Source organism: Petaurus breviceps, unplaced genomic scaffold (assembly GCF_028583685.1).
Source record: "Petaurus breviceps papuanus isolate PSGF00001 unplaced genomic scaffold, PetGlider_PUasm1.0 138, whole genome shotgun sequence".
NCBI classification, from domain to species: Eukaryota; Metazoa; Chordata; class Mammalia; order Diprotodontia; family Petauridae; genus Petaurus; species Petaurus breviceps.
Window position 1 is genome coordinate 1,139,893 of NW_027185694.1, and position 20,213 is coordinate 1,160,105.

Consider the following 20,213-nt stretch of genomic DNA (forward strand, 5'->3'; position numbering starts at 1 on the left):
ACTTGTAGCATGAGGACTCCAATTCAATTGAACAATCATTTCTTAGGTTCCTACTATGTTCATAACACTGTATTAAACACTGGGGCCTCAGACAGACTGAGACCTGGAAAAGACCTTAGCTTTAAAAGACTAAGATCTTCCATTGCATCTGGGGCCATCTCTAGTGGTCCTGTCCTATGTCTTGCCAATGGCTCAGATGACTCTGGAGGAGAGAGTGTGGCAGAAGACTTTTCAAAGCCCTGCCTTGCTTAAATCCAATTCAACTGCAAGTCAAAACATCACTTTTCAGATGTCATTGGTCCTCTTTGAGAATGAAGAATAAACAACAATATGTAAGTAGTAGTAGCTGCCCCACTGGGGACCCAACTGACCATTCCAGTTAGATAATCCCTCCCTCCCTTCCTTCCTCCCTGTTTTCCTTCTTTCCTCCTTCTCCCTCTGTCCACATGTGGAACCATACTCTTACATGCAGGTGATCTACCCAAAGGAATACAAATTTTGATTGCTGAAACCTCACAAGATATCTTGGGGCTTGGGGTCTAGGTTTTCCCCCCTCTTCCCTACCTATTTATTCTATCATTTAAAAAAAACTGGGAAAATTAACTTTTTTTCCCCATGTAGTTTCGTTTATGATTTCTTGAAACAGAATTTTGCAAAGTCAGGCTTTGATAAAGCCCATTGGGATCAAATGGAACTACATGCCCAGGTTTTAAACCTGAATCACTCTGGCTCTCACTGATTGACCAATACCACATCCCAGCCCAAGCTTTACTTGGTCATTGTTTGGGTTTTGATGGCTCTGAGTGAGTGTGAATAGCAATTGTTTCTGTTCTGGCAAGAAATCCTGAGAATCTTCTTCTCCCAGTTTGATGGGTTTTTTTTTTGAGCAGGCAAACTCAGTTATCTTTTGCCTCATTTATTACCTAGCCTTAAATCACTAAATGAGTGTTGTCTCAGGCAAACTGAGACCTGGGAAAGACCTTAGCCTAAAAAGGTCAAGGTCTCCCACTGCATCTGGGGCCATCTCCAGTCAAACTGACATGTACCTTACCACTGTACTCTGATGACCCTAGAAGAGAGACTGAGGCTGATGACTTTGCATAGCCCTGCCTCACTTAAATCCAATTCACTTGCAAGTCAAAACATCACCCTCCTGATGTCATTGGTCCTCTTTGAGAATGAAGGATGAACAAGAACAACATTAACATTGGAGATGCACAAAGAGAAGAAATTGTCCCTGACCTCTGTGGCCCCTGCTATTCTGAGGAGGCCAACCCACTTGTCTTTACTCTGCCATCTAAGTCAAAGGTTGCTACTAAGATCTGTGTAGTCATGATTGAAATGAATCTTCCTCTTCTCCCAAACTTGTAGGCTTCATTTTTATGAAAAGCTTTTTGCATCATCTATATGTGTTATGCTTTCCACCATTTTTTCGTGTTTTTACAATAATGCTGCTTGCTTTTTTATGTAATTGAAAATAATTACTATTATAAGTTGAACATCTGTAGTTTATTCTGTGAATCTGTGGTATATTCAATCCTCTAGCTGGGCATGTTGGTGCATGCCTGTAATCCCTGTTACTGAGGGAGGCTGAAGCTAATGGGTAACTTGAGTTGAGAATTCTGAGGTTCACTAGGACTAAAGCTGATGAAGTATCCTCACTAAACCACAAATACAGTGATCCTCTGGGAACAAATAGCCACCACACTGCCCAAGAAGAGGCAAAATGGATCAGGTTAAAGCTTCCACATCAACCGTTATTAATTAGCATCTGGTGTATGAGTAGCCACTGCTCTTATAGCCTGAATGAGACAAGAAGATCACATCTTTAAGAAGAAAATAATAATCATGTGACTTTTCAAACGTTCAATGTCCCACATATTGGCACTCTAGGGGGCTTGATACATGTCTGTCTTATCTAAATCTTCCATTGTAAAATTCGAACTCTTTGAAGGGTTGTATGTCTTTAGATTCATTTCAGTCATGTATAGGCAACCACCTAATACATTTTACTACTCTAATCATTCTGCTATTTATTACCAAGGAAAAAATATGTGTACGTGTGTATATATGTATGCATATGTATATATACATACATATATACATATATACACACACACATATGTAACTAGCTATGCAATCCTGGGCAAGTCACTTAATTCCAATTGTTTTGCAAAAAAAATACAGTGTGTAGTAACTAATCATCATAAGGTTTAAACCAAAGAATATAACAACAGGAAGATAGGCTTAGAATCAGGAAGATCTGAGTGTGAATCCTGCCTCATATACTTAATGTGTCCCAGACCAAACCATGTTACTTCTGTAGGCCTCATTTCCACATCTGTAAAATGAGGCAGTTAAATGCAATGACCTCCAAAGTCCCTTGCAATTCCTGTGACAGTAAGGGGATTTGACTGGTCAGCAGAATGAATAAGCCCACTACTGTTAGCTATAGATCTCAGCTTATGAATCACTACTCTAGAAAAAGTGATGTGTGTGGCAAAACGGCTAGTTAAACGGCACTGTTGAGTAATTTGGGTCTAAGGTCAGTTGTAATGAAAATGCCAGAACCCAACTATCTAGGCCATTAATTACACTTAAGTGATTGTATTAGAGCATTCTGACTTTTCCTTCTATCCAGCTAATCTGTTGTTTATGTTACCAAGGCCTACGCAGGCATCAGATGTGTACAGGCAAACTGATGGCAGAACAGCTGCCAAAAAGTACTCAGAGGAAATGTGTTAATAAAGTTCCTTGGTCTTATCTTACTGTTTACTTTCTATTTTATATATCAATGCTATAAACTTCATTTTCAAAGGAGCGTCATTTTCTGTGACTCCTACAAAATATGAATGAAGTGGCAATACTTTGCTTTATAAAAATCAGTGTTGTCGCACAATAAGCAAATGTCCAAAAAACGTTTGGTCAATGTAATCTAAAAGAGATTACTCTGCAAGTGACTCAGCCTCCAGCCTTCCTTTAATAACTCTATGCTAAGTATTACTCCCTTAAATTTGACCTAAACGCTGGACCCTGAATCAGGAAGATCCAAGTTCAAGATCCTCTTTTGGGAATATTAGCTGTGTGACCCTGAGCAGTTGACTTATTCTCTCAGGGTTCAGATAACTCTCTAAAGCTATAAATTATAGAACATTCACTGTTCTGCTTTGGTAGAAGGAGTTTCTTCCCTTGGTGGTTCCCTACACCCGAATTGTCAAATATGTGAACCCAAGCACTCCAGAGTGGTCCCAAACCAGATTGGGAATTGTAATTAGGAAATATTTAATGAAATATTAAATATTTTGTTAAAATATTTAACAAAATATATAAAATACAAAAAAAACCATACATAACATCAATATGTGGTTTTCTTATTCAATTTGTGACCCTTAGGGGACTTTATGTATGATTTAGTGACTCCCATTTCTATTTGTGCTTGACATCACTACCCTACATCAATAAAATCACAGGTCTGGATGAAAAAAAATAAAGGCAAGGATCTGATATGTTAGTTATCTGCATGGCATAAACTTAATTTGACCTATATTCATTCACCTTCCAAAAATAATTTGACAAAGGCACAAGAGGGAAAATTAGAAATGAGGGTCAAGAAGTATCATTAGAAGCAACCCTGTGAAAATACCATTTTGCTGCCACTGTGAAAACCCAGATGTGGTAAGAGGAAGTTTTCTAAAGGGAAGAGGCCTTTTCAGTCTAGTCATAGGGGGAGAATCTCTGCATTACTAAGGAAACTTCTTGGGGTAAGCAATAACTTATTGACACTAGGCCATCATCTCACAGAAACAGGCAGTAAACACCCTGCTAATAGCTTCCATTTTCTATTCTTCTATTTCACTACAGTTAGCTACATCAGCTTGACTTAGCTAAAGCATTCCATCTTATTAATGAGTCTCTAAGCCTTCTCCCTGCCTGCTGGTTGATTCTCCCCCCATCCCTCTTTTATCAATGCACTACAGGTGGTTCTAAGAAAATAAAGGTAGTTGTGAAAAGTCCAGTGCAGAGGAATGACCGTTAGTGTTAGGAAATGTGCCAAGTTCATTTCTTCCCCAATGCAAAAAGTCTAATTTCTTCCAAGGAACACATAAAGATTCCAGAGAAAAAGAATCAAGGAGTCTCTATTGGGAAACAGCTTTCACATGAGACTCTGCCAATTGGCCTCAGCTCAGTACAACATGGAAATGACCCAGAAGTTCAAGAAGGAGAATAAACAGGCTGCGTCTAATGCCCTTCTAGTATGTTCCCCAAAATATAATGAAATAAGAGCAGATGCTTGTAGGTCATTATCACAGTTATGCTAATCTTTTCCAAAAAAAAAAGTTTTAAGGTCTTGATTGGGAGAAAAGAAAACATAGACTAGAGAACAGTTTTATCTGCCATATCCCAGAAAGCAAGAGAATTAGCTTTTACTCACATATATTGTAGGTTGGGATTTTTCAGAAAGGCCTGATGGGCCACCATTCTCAGTCCTGATTCCACCACCGTTCTACAGAAACAAATTGCACAAGTATCAGGATCCAATGAAAATAAATTACAACAAAACAAAACAAAAATCTGAGACAGAATGTGGCAATTTGAGCACTCACAGATTTTTCAGCCCCACGTATCCTTCCAGGTCATCTTCAGTGAGGGACTCTAACCTCGGCTGTTTTGCAATATAACTGTAACAAAATACAGAGATACATTTCTAGATTAGTAGTTTGTTTGTTTGTTTTTTGTCATTTCAAATGACTTGTCCAAATTTCTTTAGCTACAATACAAAAGTAAGCAAGAAGAGAAAGAAGCAAGTTTTCCATTCAAATTCTCCAGAGCTGGCAGGCCTTCTGCAACTACACTACCCCCATGTTGCTAGACTGTAAATTCCCTGAGGGCAGGAACTTGGTCAGATTTATCTTTATCTCTCCACCATTGCCACTCAAGTGCATCACACTTACCCAAAGGAGGCACTTTATGTTAGGTGAATGTTTTTAATTAATTAGGAAGGAAATAGTGTGAATGATTAAATAATCAGAATCTGGACAAACACATTGAAAATTCCAAGGAGGCACAATTACCAGGAAGTTATTCTTCGAATTTCTGAGCTCACTCCTCAGGCTTACATTACATCTTAAGGTACTGAGAAGCCATAAGAAACAATAAACGTATGTTTACAATATATGTAATACATATGAGCATGCACAGACATACGTATCCACATGCATGTGTATTAGGCATATACAACATTCTGATATGTATTGCATGTGTACATACACATATATTGCATGTATGCAAACACACATACATACCCATGCACGCACACACACTATATACAACCACTAGTCCTGTCTCAAAGGCACCACAGTTAGCCACTTGTTCTCATCACAGAAGCTAAAAGGACACTCCAAATGAGATAGCACACAGTACCTGGCAGACAGTAGCTTTATATAAATATTTATTACCTTCCCTATCTCCTAGTAAAATACTAACCTTGTCAATATAACCAAATGAATGCATTATTTTCATTTATTTATTTGTTTTCATTTATTTATTTTCCTTTATTGGATAGAATGCAAATACACTCTTGTCATTTTTACCTTTGTCTTCTATGCAACACAGTGCTGCATACATAATAAGTACTTAATAAATGCTTTGTTAAATCGAACTGAACTGCAACTCTAGCTTTTGAATAAATAGAATATTTTTTAGGTATAAAAGAAAAATTTATAATGATTTCTTATAATGTGATTCATATTCTTATAAATCATTGTTATCCCAATAAGTTATTGTTATTAGCATACTATAAGATATGTTTAAAGCAGCATCAGGATGCCCAATATACATTTGGCTCTAAAAAGTTTTAGAGCCAGTGGTAAACTACTTTAACAAGGAAAATAATTTAAAATTCTATAGAAAAAGCCTGCTCAAGTTATACGCTAGGAACTGGGATCTGTCATTTACTGCCTATCTCTGACTTTGACTAAATAATTTACCTACCCTGGGCTTCCATTTCCTCAACTACAAAATGAGGGGACTAGACTCAATGACCTACAAAGTTTCTTCCAACTTTAGTTCTGTGATCTATGATGGCACAGAGATTTAGAATCAGACCTGGGGTTAAATCCAGTCTCTCCTGCTCACAATGATCTATGTGATGTGGGATAGGTCTCTTAATCTCTGTCTCAGTTTCCTGACTTGTAAAATTAGGCAGTTGGAAATGATCCTCTCTAAGGTTTCTACCAACTGGAAATCCCATAGGACTCTTGAGTTTCTCCATGAAGCCTACCCTGACCACTGAAGACAAGAGTGATCTTTCAATTCAGCAAAAATTTATTGAGCTCCTATTGTACATAAAGAAATATGCCAGGAGCTAGGTGGTACAATGATATAAATGAAACAGTTCCTGTCCTCAAGAGGTTTATGTTCTACTAAGGGATATAACAGGTACACAGTTCTGTCAAAATATTGTCCTCTGAGGTTCTGTAGCACTAAGATGACACATCACACAAATGTTTTATGTTATAATTGTTTCTGTATGCCTCATATCACCTACTAAAATTATTCTTGGTGATCCCATAGTATCTGGTACAAAACTTTGAATAGATATCTAGTAAATATTACTTGCAGAAATCCCACTAGGAAAGAAAATATTCTCACTGTCCCTCCCCTTTCTTGGTATCTCTTTTCTTTCCTCCCAGAAAGTTCAGGCATTTTCACTTTCACTCCATGTCAAAATCTGTCCTCATAATTTTCTTAATTTTCACTAAGGAATAAATAAATAAATAATGACACCTTAAAATTTTTCCCTCTTGGGGTGGCCAGGTAGCACAGCGAGTAAGAGCACTGGCTCCAGTGTCAGCATGACCTGGAGATTGAATCCTGGGCTCAGATACTCAGCACCACACCCAGAAATAACTGGCCGTGTAACCTTGAGCAAGTTACTTAACCCTGATTGCTTTTAAAAAAAATAAAAAATAAATTTTTCCCTCTTGGAACTTTTTAATGGAGATCAAAGTCTTTGGTTAACTAGAAGGATTAAGTTTTGACAATAGAATCTGAAACATCAAATATTACACAGCCCTGCCCTAATTAGCTATGGTCCTTAGAGAGGCCCTAACACTTAGTTGAGAAATATCCCAGTCTATAGAAACTGAGAATGCCTACCTCCCTCATTAGCTTTTGAATACATAGAATATTTTTTCATTATTTTTCATATATTTTTCATTATTCATTATCATTATTCATATATTTTTCATTATTCCTATTTTTATCATTAGGAAGCTGACATCTATAAGGGAAATAGGTAAGATAATTTTCTCATTGTACCTGTATACCATATAGCCATCTGGCGCAATAGCTACAGATTATATTCCTAAACAGGAGATCTAACCTGAGTCCTATTTCTAGCTGAATCTTTTAGTTAGTTTTGTTTTTATTTTTGGTGTAGTCCTAAGAAAATTCCACTGGGTCCACAGTCTGTAGTTCTGAATTACTGCTTAAAATAGAGGTTCCCAAATTTATTTGGTCTACCACTCCCTTTAAAAAAAAATTACTTAGTGCCTCCCTGGAAACCTACTTTCTTTAACCCTTTAATGGTTTATTCTTTTTAATTTGCATCATTTCAAAAATATATAATCTATTTTTTAATTATGCATTTTAAATTTAATAATTTATTGTAAATTTGTAGAGTTTTTTCTTGCATTGAAATTCTGATGACATACTATTGCATCATGTAACTGTAAAGTATCACATTGTGAACAAGTCATTACACACACATATTCCTGCCAATGCATTCTGGACTTCCCAGCAATGAGCAACACACTCGCCTATCAACACTTGTTTGTTAAGACCTGTTGGCAGACTTGACCACTGATTGACTATGACTTGCATTTTATGTGTTTATTGGAAAATAATGTAATCACTGTGACTTTAACTCTGTTACACAACAGGTGAAACATGTATGAACATTTTTTCAAAATTTTCTTATCTTCTTTCTTTATGGGGGGCTTCCAATGCCCTCTTATGTTTATTCAATGCCTCCCGATTGTACGAGAGGCACTATCTTCTACCTTTGTTTGTATTCTCAGTACTTAGTACAATGCTTGGCAAACAGTAGGTGCTTAATAAATGTTCACTGACTGACAAAAATTGCATCCATAGGTCCATTAATTTTGTGAAATGCTTTTGTTCGTTTACTTATATTTCTTCCTCCCTTTCTTCCTTCTACTAAAGCCTTAAATTCCACTGATGTTAGTGGTAATAGCCTTAATTGTCCTTACCCTTAACCCTGTACCTTTTGTGAATCAAGTTGGGCCTTGGACTTACACTTATGTGCCCAAATGAATACCTATCACTTTAACTATTTCTGGCCTGTCTATTTCTTTTGTGAAACCTCCTATGTGTTCTCAAATTTCCTTTATGGCCAATTGAATCAGGATAAAGCATTTTCCCACCCTAAGAAAGATTCAAAAATATTCCTATACTCCTCAACACTCCTAAACCTAAATATAACTTGACTCATCACAAAATAATACCTGAAGGTCATGGAAAATAAAATTTTCTAGCAAATAAAATATGCAAATTTATAAAACGTAGAGTCAAAAAGCACTCCACATTGCACCCCACCACACATCTTACACCTTCAGGAGTTACCTAGCTTCTCCTTTCTGCCCTTTACTCCCTGCTAATAAATTTAAAAATGTGTGCCATTAGAAATAAGAGGGATTAGTCTTTCAGAGTTGGTCATTTTTACAATGTTGTTATGGTATAAATTGTCTTCTGTCCTTGCTCACTTCACTCCTCATCAGTTCATAAAAGTCTCCCCAAGTTTTAATGAAACCATCTCTTGCATCCTTTCTTACAGCACAGCAGTATTCCATTATATTCAATGAAAGACAACTATGTGTTGAATTGATACAAACTGTCCCAGAGGGCAGAAGTTGGAGGACTAAGTAAAAATAGCAAAGAAAATCCATTTAGGCTTGTGGTATAGAAGAATTTTCTAACAATTAGGGTGATCCAAAAGTAGAATGGCTTGTCTCAAGAGGAAGTGGATTCCTCCTTATGGGAGGTCTTTAAGCAAAATATAAATAACCCCTTGTCTTGGTGGATATGTCCTCTGAGGTCCTTTTTTAACTCTGAGATTCTGTGGTTTTCTGCACATTCATCCTGTACTTACTATAGATCAACTGGATCATCTTTGTATATTAAGGAATAGCACATTAATTTCATTTAGTTTATTTGTTAAATGAAAGTGTTTACCTTCTTTGTAAATCAGGACTGTAACTAAGCTAGGATCTCTCTTAAGACCTGTTTATTATTTTGAAAAAGGAAGAAGTTGCTACTAAAGTACAAGGAAGCAGAGGTCAACTCTTTTAACTCCAAGTCTATCCTCTTGCTTTGTGTGTGGGGGGGGGGGGACTCACCCAGGGTGGTACTGTAAGTCTGGAAAACTATTAAAAAGTCCCAAAGCTGTGGTACTCACTGCAAAGTGGTTGTGTTTATACTCTAGCCGACCTATCTTCTTTCTCCTTTAGAGGGAGAGGAGAATCTAAAGTATTTCTATATAAGTCTAGAGGACTACATTACTTTGTGGGGAAGATGGAGATCCCTCCATCCCCCACTAGAGAAACAGAAGTTGTCTTGATGGCTTACGGGCTCAGATCCAACTCATGCAGGTGATTTTTTTGTTAGGTTAAATAATTTGTGTCCAACTCTTTATGATCCCATTTGAGGTTTTCTTGGCAAAGATACTGGAGTGGTTTGCCATTTTCTTCTCCAGCTCATTTTACATATGGGGAAACTGAGGCAAACAGAGTTAAACAACTTGCCCAAAGTCACATAGTTAGTAGATGTCTGAGGGCAGATTTGAATTCATGAAGATGAGTCTTCCTGACTCCAAGCTTGGTACTCTCTAGTGTGTACCACCTAGCTGTTAAATAAAGTCTATTCCATTAAATAAAGTCCATTCCATAGTCAGTGCCTCATTAACTTCTTCTCAATAACTGGGAAGTGAGGATTCTTTTTACTTTCATATGTGGCAACCTAGACAGGGGCCAAATTCTGATGTTTCCAGGAAAAATCTCAAAAAATAGATATACTCTAAGAGATTCGCAAGAGAAAATGCAGTTACAGTGAAACCAATGTAAGGCAAAGCTTTGGTTCACTGGATGGAGAAGAGAACACTTATGCTTCCTACTTCATGAGATTATTATGAGAAAACATTGTACATTTTATGGTGCTATATCAATGTAAAATGAGCAATGAGGTGAACAATTATAATAATGAGGAGGTAGAAGGAAATGAGATGTATGCATTCTAGAGTCACATACTGAATTGCTAGAATTGATCTGTTTTCATTGTAGAATGGAGATTTTTAGTATGTAATTTTTAAAAGTATATGTGTGTGTGCACAGACACACACAAGTATACACACATGCACACTGTAAAAACAATATGTTTCCAAAAAATAATCTTCCGAAAGCATGTCTAATTATGTTCCAACCCAAGAGCCTTCAGTGACTCCCTATTACCTGTAGGATAAAATACAGAGCCCTCAGCTTGGCATTTAAATTCCTTCCAAATATGGACCAGTCTATCTTTCCAGGGTAATCCTGCATTACTCCCTTTCACCTACTTTCAGGTCCAACCAAACTGGCTTTGTGTTCCATCTCCTATCTCTATGCTTTCCCCCACTGCTCCTCATTTCTTCCTCTTAGAATCCCTTCTTTCAGGGCTCAGCTTATGTGTTACCTCCAATATATAGCCTTTCCTGGTCCTTGATATATACTTATCAGTCAACATGTGATAATCCACTAAAAAAAGACACGATCCTTGATGGCAGGGATAAATTTTTCATTTTATCACTGTGTCCCTCAAATCTAATAATGCCTGACATATAGTAGATGCTTAATAAATGCTTGTTGAATAAGATTCAATTTGAAAAATAACTGTGTATTCCTCTAAATTCCTGAATTAAAATTCTGAAAGTGCTGAACATATTAGAAAGTACAGACACAAGAATGGAAAGCTCCTTGAAGTAGGCATTGTTTTATTCTTTGTATTTGTATCCCCAGGGCCTAGTACATAGTAGGTACTTAATAAAGACTTCTTGGTAGATAGTATAAGGTTGGACTATTGCTGTGGTATAGAAAATGATGAGCTGGTGAACTTAGAAAAATAGGGAAAGACTCGGAGTTATGAAGAAAGAAAGAGGTAACCCACCCTCAGAGGAATAGAGGAGAAACAAGTATAGTAAGGTCTTACATAGATGCAAATGAATGTATATGTCTATAAATGAGGATGATTATAGATATCTAAGTATATGTAAGTGTATGTAGGCATGGGTATATATTTGTATGTGTATGTATATATGATTGTATATCTGTGTATGTGTTTAAGTAAACAGGTGTATGAATGTGCATGTGTATATACATATCTACATAAACATGAACATACATGCACACACATGTATGTATACTTATAGATATGCTTAGTTGTAGCCTTCTTGGGGGAGGGGGAAGGAAGGGAGAAAAAAAGAGCAAAGGAAAAAGTGGACAGCAGAGGATAAAAGAAAACTCACAAGAAAGCAAAGAAAAACTAGGCAGCTCTGAACATAATGTGAAGTATTTATCATACAGGCTTTCTTGAAATGGAAATTTATTGCTGTATATTTTGAATCCTTTCTTACATTCTACTGTGTACATGGCAATGCTTTTTTTCTTTTCTCATTTTCTATTTAAGTTTAAAATAAATAATTTTTAAAAATAATTACTGGTTGCAATCTCCTTAACTAGCATGTTTGCAGAGGCAAACTATTAAAGCTATTCTTCTGCCTCCCTCTACGATATTCCCTTCTATTTTCTGATGGGGGAACAGCTTGGGAAAACACTGGTACATCCTGCCTTATGTTAACATAGCAGGGCAATGAAAGAACAGCACCAAGGCATGAAGGAATTAGTATTGTTATTATTACTAATGCCCCAGAACTTTTGCCCTTGTTGGGGTTCCATTTAAGAAAGAAAGCCAATTTGATGAACTTATAACTTCAGGAAGCTATCTGCTCAATCAGTGCCATTGGGAACTCCTCTCACTCTTAAAAGAATGCCAGAAGGGGACTGTATATAACAGTTCCACCAGCAATGTTCCCCTTGCTTCTCCTACACAAATATGCTAAGTGCAGGTGGCCCTACAGTGGGCAAGACCACCAGGTTCTCAACTGCCACAAATATGGCTCTTCCTTCATTGTTTCATTGAGTTGCCTTTCCTGCTGTGCTAACACTACAGAACAATCAGCCAAGTCTTTGATCCAATTTCTCTCCATTTCTTAGTTCATAAAAGTTTACTATATAGGCCTGAAATTTTCCCACAAAGCCAAGCTAGATTTAGCTTCTCAGTTTAGGAAACAACTTGAAGAGATAGTAATATCTTCCATGTAGGCTGAACAAAACAATTGTGGGATCCTGTATCCACTGGCCATTTGTGGAACAATTATGGCATCTGTTACTCCTTCTATTCAATCCTCTGGTTGTGTGATAATAGTAAGTAAAATGTTGGTCAGGAACAGTTCCAAAGATGTATGGTAAGAGCATCTTGGCACTTCTTTGGAAAAAAAATAATAAACAGAGGAAAGTGATACAGGAAGAAATAAATAACCACAAGGATATCCACATAAACATTGTGGTCTATAATGCATGAAAATAATACCAACAATAGGAATAGGCAGTGAAGGACTCCAGATCTCTAAGCATGGTAACAAAGACGGACACTATGACATCCTTGGGGCTAGGAACAGAATTGCCAGTTTTGAACAACAAATTGTAATGATATTACCAAATTGTTATACATCATACAAGCAAAGTCAAAATTTTCATTGCTTGAGTATGGTCAATATGGACACCAACATTAATTATAGTAGGCATTTATACAGTACTTTATGATTACAAAGCACTCTCCATATATCATTTCATTTGAACTTCATAATAATTCTGTATAGTAAGTGGTACAGGTATTTTTTTTCTTCCCATTTTACAGATATGGAAACAGACTCAGACAAGTAAAGGAGTTTGCCTAGGATTACATGACTAGTAAGGCAGACCCAAGCTCATAAAAAGGTATCATAAGAGACTCAATAAAGTAAACTGTTTACATCCCTATATGGGAAGATGATACATGTAACTCCTAAGAACTTTATCATTATTAGGGAAACTAGAAAGAGTCTACATAGACAGAGGGCATGGGTGTTTGACAATTATAGTGGGATGACATTTCTAAAAAAACCATAGTGGTGAGAAAGAGGGATGCACTGAGAGAAAGGAAGAATCTGAAAAAATTTCTCACATAAAAGAGGTATTCAAGGAAGAGTTTTTATAGTAAAGGGAGAAATGGGGATGGGATGGGTAATGCTTAAACCTCACTCTCATCAAAATTGAGAATTCACATACACACACACTCAGGGATAGAAATCTATTTTACTCAATAAGGAAATAGGGGAAGGGGATTAGAGATATAGCAGGGGTGGGTGGGTAAAAAGGAGGTCAGATTTAGGGGGGCAGTAGTAAGAAGCAAAACAGACTTTTGAGCAGAGATAAGAGAAAAGGAAAAAGAAAAAGATAAACAGAAGAAAATAGGATGGAGGCAAATACACAGTCAATAATAACTGTGAATATGAATGGGATGAGTTAACTCATAAAATGGAAACAGATAGAAGAATGGATTAGAAACCAGATTCTAACAATATGTTGTATTCAAAAGACACGTGAAACAGAAAGATGCACACAGAGTTAAAAATAAAGGGCTGGAGCAGAATCTATTATGCTGCAGCTGAAGCAAAAAAAAGGTAGAGGTAACAATCATGATTTCAGATAAAGCAAAAGCAAAAAGAGACATAATTAAGTGATAATCAGAGAAACTACATTTTTCTTTAAAAAAGTACCATAGACAATGAAATAATAAAAAAAATTACAGCAGGTTTCTCTGGTAAATGTAAATGCTTCATTTTTTTTCAAATATATTGAGAATTAAGTCAAATTTATAAAAGTAATAGCCATTCCACAATTGATAAATGGTCAAGGAATATGAACAGGCCATTTTCAAATGAAGAAAACAAAACTATCCATAGTGTTATGAAAATGCTCTAAATCACTGTTGATTAGAGAAAGTCAAATTAAATAATTCTGAGCTACCACCTCACACCTATAAAAAAAATGACAAATGCCGGCAGGGATGAGGGAAAATAGGCACATTAATGAATGTTGTTGATGTTATGAACTAGTCCAACCACAATCTGGAACTATATAGGCACATTAATGAATGTTGTTGATGTTATGAACTAGTCCAACCACAATCTGGAACTATGCTCAATTTGCTGCAAAACTGTGCATACCCTTTAATCTAGCAATACCACTACTAAGTCTGAATCCTAAAGAGATCAAAGAAAAAGGAAAAGTATTTATTTGTACAAAAATATTTCTAGCAGCACTTTTTGCAGTGGCAAAGAATTGGAAATTGTGGGTATGTTCATCAGTTAGGGAATGGCTGGACAGGTTGTGACATATGATTTTAATGGAGAACTATTCGGCTATGAGAAATGATGGGGGGTGGGTACAGAAATATATCTGAAATAATGCAAAAATGAAGTGAGAAGAACCAGGAGATCATTGTGCACAATAAAAGTAATGATGGTCAACTATTAACAACTTGGCTATTCTGATCAATATACTGATCTAAGACAACTGCAAAGGACTCAAGATGAAAAAATACTATCCACCTACAGAGAGAGAACTGAAGAATTCTGAGTGCAAACTGAAGTATAATTTTCTTGCTTTTTTATTTTTATTTTGTGATTGGCTAATATGGAAATATGTTTTGCATGATTCTACAAACATAACTGATATTATCTCATTTGCTTTCACAATGGGTGGGGAAAGGGTGGGACAAAGGAAAAGACTCTAGAACTAAAAAAAAGAATGTTAAAAACAAATAAATATTACTTTAAAAAATGACTTACTCCTCAATCTTTTAATTTAAATTACTCTTCTAACAAAAGTGGGATACTAGAACAAAGCAACCCCACCCATCACCTCTGATTCTCTGTAGAAATAAATATATTCATGCAATCAGCAACATCATACACAGACAATACTATAGATTTCCTTTCACTAAATATTCAGTGTAGTCTTCCCATGTCTATCCTATGACTGAATTAGCAAAGGTGATTCTGAGTGGATGACAAATGACTATGTAGTGAGGAAGTGGGGAGAGAGCTGGTCAGGACCTACTTCCCAAAGTTTAGCCATGATGTAGGTGTTCTTTAAAAAGATAATCATGTAGAGTTCCAGTAAAGATGACTGCATTAATGGTGTCAAAGGACAATAATGTACTTTTGGAAAAGATGCAAAAAGGAGCACCAGACCAAATAATGATCATGAAATTTAAGGAGAAACTCTATTAAGTTCCTGCAACCAGTTCAGAACATTATAAAAAGAAAGTCTAAGGGTCTATGCAAAAGGGATCCTGCAAGGAAAGTCAACATAAGCACTTACAAATAAACCAGAAGCTTGCTAGGGTAGACTAGAGATGGTCCACTGAATCAGTGGACTGAAACATTTATTAAGAACTACCATGTATTAAATATGTACTAGTATTAAAACCTCTAAGTGCAAGGCACTGTGCTGCAAATGTAAAGAAGGGTAAAAGACAGTCCTTGCTCTCAAAAAACTCACAATCTAATGGGAGAGACAATATGCAAACAACTATTTACAACCAAATTATATACAGGAGAGATGAGAAATAATCAACAAAGGGAAGGAACTAGGATTAAGAGGACTTAGGAAAAGCTTCCTATTGAAGATAATGGATAGTCAGATTTTGTAGAGTCAGAAGGAACTTTAGAAGTCATCTAATCCAATTTCTTCATTTTACAGATGAGGAAAATGAGTCATAGAAAGGGACTTGTCCACAGTCACGCAAACAATAACTGGCAAAGCCCAGGTCATCTAACTCCAAATCCAGTATTCTTCATACTAAATCATCCTGCCTCTCCTGAAGCTGACAGCATTCTGTACTTAGAGACGGAGAGACTGTAGTTCTCTAGAGACTGTAGCTCTCACACGAGGAAGTTCCAAGATGAGTCAAAACCCACAATAATATGACCACATATTTACAGATACAGGGTGGGATGCCAACAGTACTTAGCCAGGAAAGCCCCAAGGATACTAGAAGGAAGTTCACACCAGTAAACCTCAGACATTACAAAAGATACTAGAAAACTCAAGGTTCTAAACCTGAAAAATGGTGGGAGAGGAAAGCTGAAATCTGCCAGAACTCAGAGCTGAGACAGAAGGAAGTGAAAGCCAGCAGTAAGGACCCAGGAAACCAAGGTCAGGACACTCAAGTCTAATGACCCTATCTAAGAGTACAGAATTTGTGACCCTAACACAAAGTTCCAAATCAGGTACTAGAGATATGAATAAACAAGATATCAAACAATATAAAGAAATACTATGGATTGTGGATCCAAAGACACCCCAAACACAAATTTACAAGAAAATATTAACTACTCAACAACTACAAAGCCTCAGAGAGAATTGTGGCTTCGCTTCAAGATGATCTGGAAAAAAATAAAGGGAGTAAATGTTCATTTACAAGTGAAAAAAGAACTCTGAAGGAAAGAACTGGAAAGAGAATAAATAGTTTAGAACTTAAGGTGTAAAATTTTTTTGGAGTAACAGACTCCCTGAAAATTGGAATGGAACAAATAGAAATATTAGAACAAAATCCAAAAATTGAAAAGGTAGAAGAAAATATAAAATATATACTATTTAAAAGAGCTGACCTGGAAAGCAGGTCAAGGAAAGATAACTTAAGAATCATCAAACACTGAAAGCCATAACCAAAATTAGTAAGTAAATGGCATCTCAAAACCTCCAAAAAAAACAAAAAAGTTATTATTTCAGGAAATAATAAATGGAAACTCCCTAGATCTATTGGAACAGAAAGCAAAAGTGGGGGCAGGGGCAATAATCCACTGGTCAACTTCTTTTTAAAAAATTTTGATGGAAACTCCTAGTAAATATTACTGCTAAAATTTAGAGCTTCCAGGTCAAAGGAAAAATTGGTGAATTAGCAGCTATTACTATAATGATAAAAAAAAAATCTTAGGACATGAAAGAAGCACAGTCAGAATCACATAAGGGTTGGTAGCTACTACTACAATGATAAAAAAAAAGTTAGAACACAATATTCCAAAAGAAGATAAAAGTTTACAACCAAGAATAATTTACCCTACAAGACTAAATACAACACTACAGGATAAACAAGGATCTTTAATGTCATAGAAGACTTTCAAAAATTCAAAAAAAAAGTGAAAAAGAGGAAAGCTGAGTGGAAACTTTAAAATTCAAGCACAGGAACCAAGAAAAGCTACAACAGTAAATATATCTGAGCAACAAGAAGGAATTATATGCTGATTAGGCACTGACATTCAAACTAGAGTTGAAGAAACAATTGTCTGTGAAGAACCCTAATGTCTTCAAGAACCAGAGGGAGAATTAAGACAGAGGACCTTGTTTTGTTTTGAGTGTCTTAAAAGGGGAAATACATATAAGGAAGAGGAATATATGAGGGAAGGAGGAAAAAGGAGATTAAAATTTCTAGTTCTCATAGGGTTCTTGAGAAGAAAATTATACATAGAAGAATGGTGGAGGAATCAGAAATTACACAAATCTCATTCTCATCTGAACTAGGTAAAGGAGGGTTAAACACACATGTTTTATTTAAGATTCTGTTGCAGAAATACATTAAATTCAATAGGAAGGGGTAAGGAGGATAGAGTTAGAGAGAGAATAGTCACAAGAAAAACAAACTTCAACTTTGTGAAATGAATTGTTAATGAGGATTAAAAGGAAAAAGAGAAAGGGTAAGAACAGCTCATCAGGGTATGAGAAGAGGCAGTGAGTGGAAGTATATTTCTTCAGTTACTAGTTACGATTACATTACTCTTTCATCTTTTTCTTTGTAAAGAGTTAGGCATGGACAATTCTTTGTAGAAGAGATATGAACAAAGAGAGGTTTAAGTATAAGTGTAATCCACAATTAAGAATAACTGTGGACATGAATAGGATGAACTTATTTGTAAAATGTAAAGTATAAGCAGAATGGAATAGAAAGTAAAATCCAACAATATATCAGTTACGAGAAACAGAATTGAAAGATGAAGGACTGATCCAGAGTTAGAGAAAAGAGCTAAAGTAGAATTTATGATCAGTAGAAAGAAGTCATAGAGTTGAATTAAATGTTAGAAAAAATTAGAAATGATACATCCCTGGTGATTTCCAAATGGGAATAGAAAGTGTACATATTTCTCAGATGCATGTGGCACATGCAAAAATTGACCGTATGCTAGGGCAAAAAAAAAGTCAGAAATATTAAACATCTTACACTGGCACAAAGCAACTAAAATATAATTATCTTGAAGAAAGTACAAAAATATAAACAAAAATCAAATAGTCCTTAAGAATTTCGTAGATCAAAGAACAAATCATAAAAATAAGAGAATTTCTTCAAAGAAAATTAACAACAATTAGAAAACATATTAAAATTCTTGCAATAGTCAAAGTGGTCCTTAGGGGACTATACCTACACACAGAAACACACATGTGTGTATGCATACACATATGTATATACAAACAAACATACATGTGTATACACTTTCATCAACAAAAAAAGACAAATCAATGACTTGCCATCCAACTAGAAAAGAAAAGCAAAAAAACCAAAAATCAGAGAAAAGATTAACAGAGGCAAAAGCAAAGAAAACACTGAATTCACCACCAAACTAGTACATATATTTAAAAAAAAGAAACTCAGAAAATATACAAACCAAAAGCTAGTCTAGTTGTTAAAAGGAAAAGGGAAATTATATTGCCAATATGAAAAAAAGAGAGTTCATGACAAATAAAGAAGAACTAAAGGAAACTATTAAAAACTATATTGCCCCAAATGATATGCCAACAAAGTGATAACTTAAATGGAATGAATGCACATTAATAAAATATCACATACTCAGATTAATAAAACCCAGAAATTTAAGTAATACAGCACCAGAAGAAGAAATCAAACAATCCAAAATATGAACTCCCAAAAGAAGAAAATCTCAGGGCCAGCTGGATTTGCAATCAAATTCTACCAAACATTCAAAGGATAATTGACTCCAATATTACATAAACTGTTCACAAAATTAAGAAAAGAAAGGAATCTAACAAACACCTATGGTATAAATGTGTTTGAGTTCCTAGTGCTAGTGAACCTTCAAAAAGCAAAGCAAAGAAGAAAACAAAGAAATTCTGAGGGAGACAGACAACTTTGGAACTAATGTGCTGAACTGATTACATACTTTGAAATAGTATGTCGTACATAATAGAGATTTATTGTTTCATAGACAATATTTTTTTCTGTTTTTCTTTATATAGGGAAATGTTCATGTTTTTAGTGTTTGTGAAATTCAGAATAAGGATTTTTTTTGAATGTTTTTTTTTTAATTGACTAGTTTGGGCAACACAACACAAACCGATTCTCTCTGGGTGGGAGACTCTAAAGGCCCTCAAGAAGCCAAACAAGTAAATCTGTTCTGCTGTTCCTACAGGGGAGCACAATGGGCTTTCCCCAGATTAGTACCACAAACCAACACAATCCAGTCTAAACAGGAAGTAGCATTTGAAGGCTGTCTTTTTGGGAAAGTGGAGTCTGAGGAAAAGCTAAGGCTTATGGGTCATGGGTCATAAGGTCAGGGGTCATGCCACCAGCCCGAATGACATGTAAGGCAACTTGAGTGGTCTTTTTCAACAAGAATCATAGTGAGATTTTGGCCAATCCTACTGGGCTAAATAAGACCCCAGGGCTGTTTCTGACCAAAGAAATGGCTGGTGTGACCCAAGGCCAGGCAGATGATGCCAAGGGGCCTCAAGGCAGCTTAGGAGCAGTCAGCTGAAAATGATGTTGGGGGTCCCCCACAGAGTCAAACCTCAATTCTCTGTGGGCAGCACTCTAATCTAGCTTAATCTTTTTTTAAACTACTAACATGAACCCAAAGGAAAACCACCTGAAAGCAAGAGAAGTAACACCAATCCTTAGCCAAATCTTTTCCACATCTCACGGCAACGCAAGCAAAATGGAGGTGGGAGTGCTCTGCTCAATCTTACATGTTTGGAGGGGAATAGTGA

At 36.0% G+C, this 20,213-nt stretch overlaps 1 protein-coding gene across 2 annotated transcripts in view; it reads right to left on the reverse strand.

The window, feature by feature from the left end:
- NTRK2 (neurotrophic receptor tyrosine kinase 2) overlaps positions 1–20,213 on the reverse strand; it is a 428,347-nt gene that overhangs the window by 357,280 nt on the left and 50,854 nt on the right. For both annotated transcript variants that reach the window (XM_069105060.1, XM_069105064.1), the window contains exons 2-3: positions 4,605–4,679; positions 4,433–4,504 (exon numbers count right to left, since the gene is read on the reverse strand). In XM_069105060.1, coding sequence (XP_068961161.1) covers positions 4,433–4,504; positions 4,605–4,679 — 147 coding nt within the window. The remainder of the gene's footprint in view (positions 1–4,432; positions 4,505–4,604; positions 4,680–20,213) is intronic.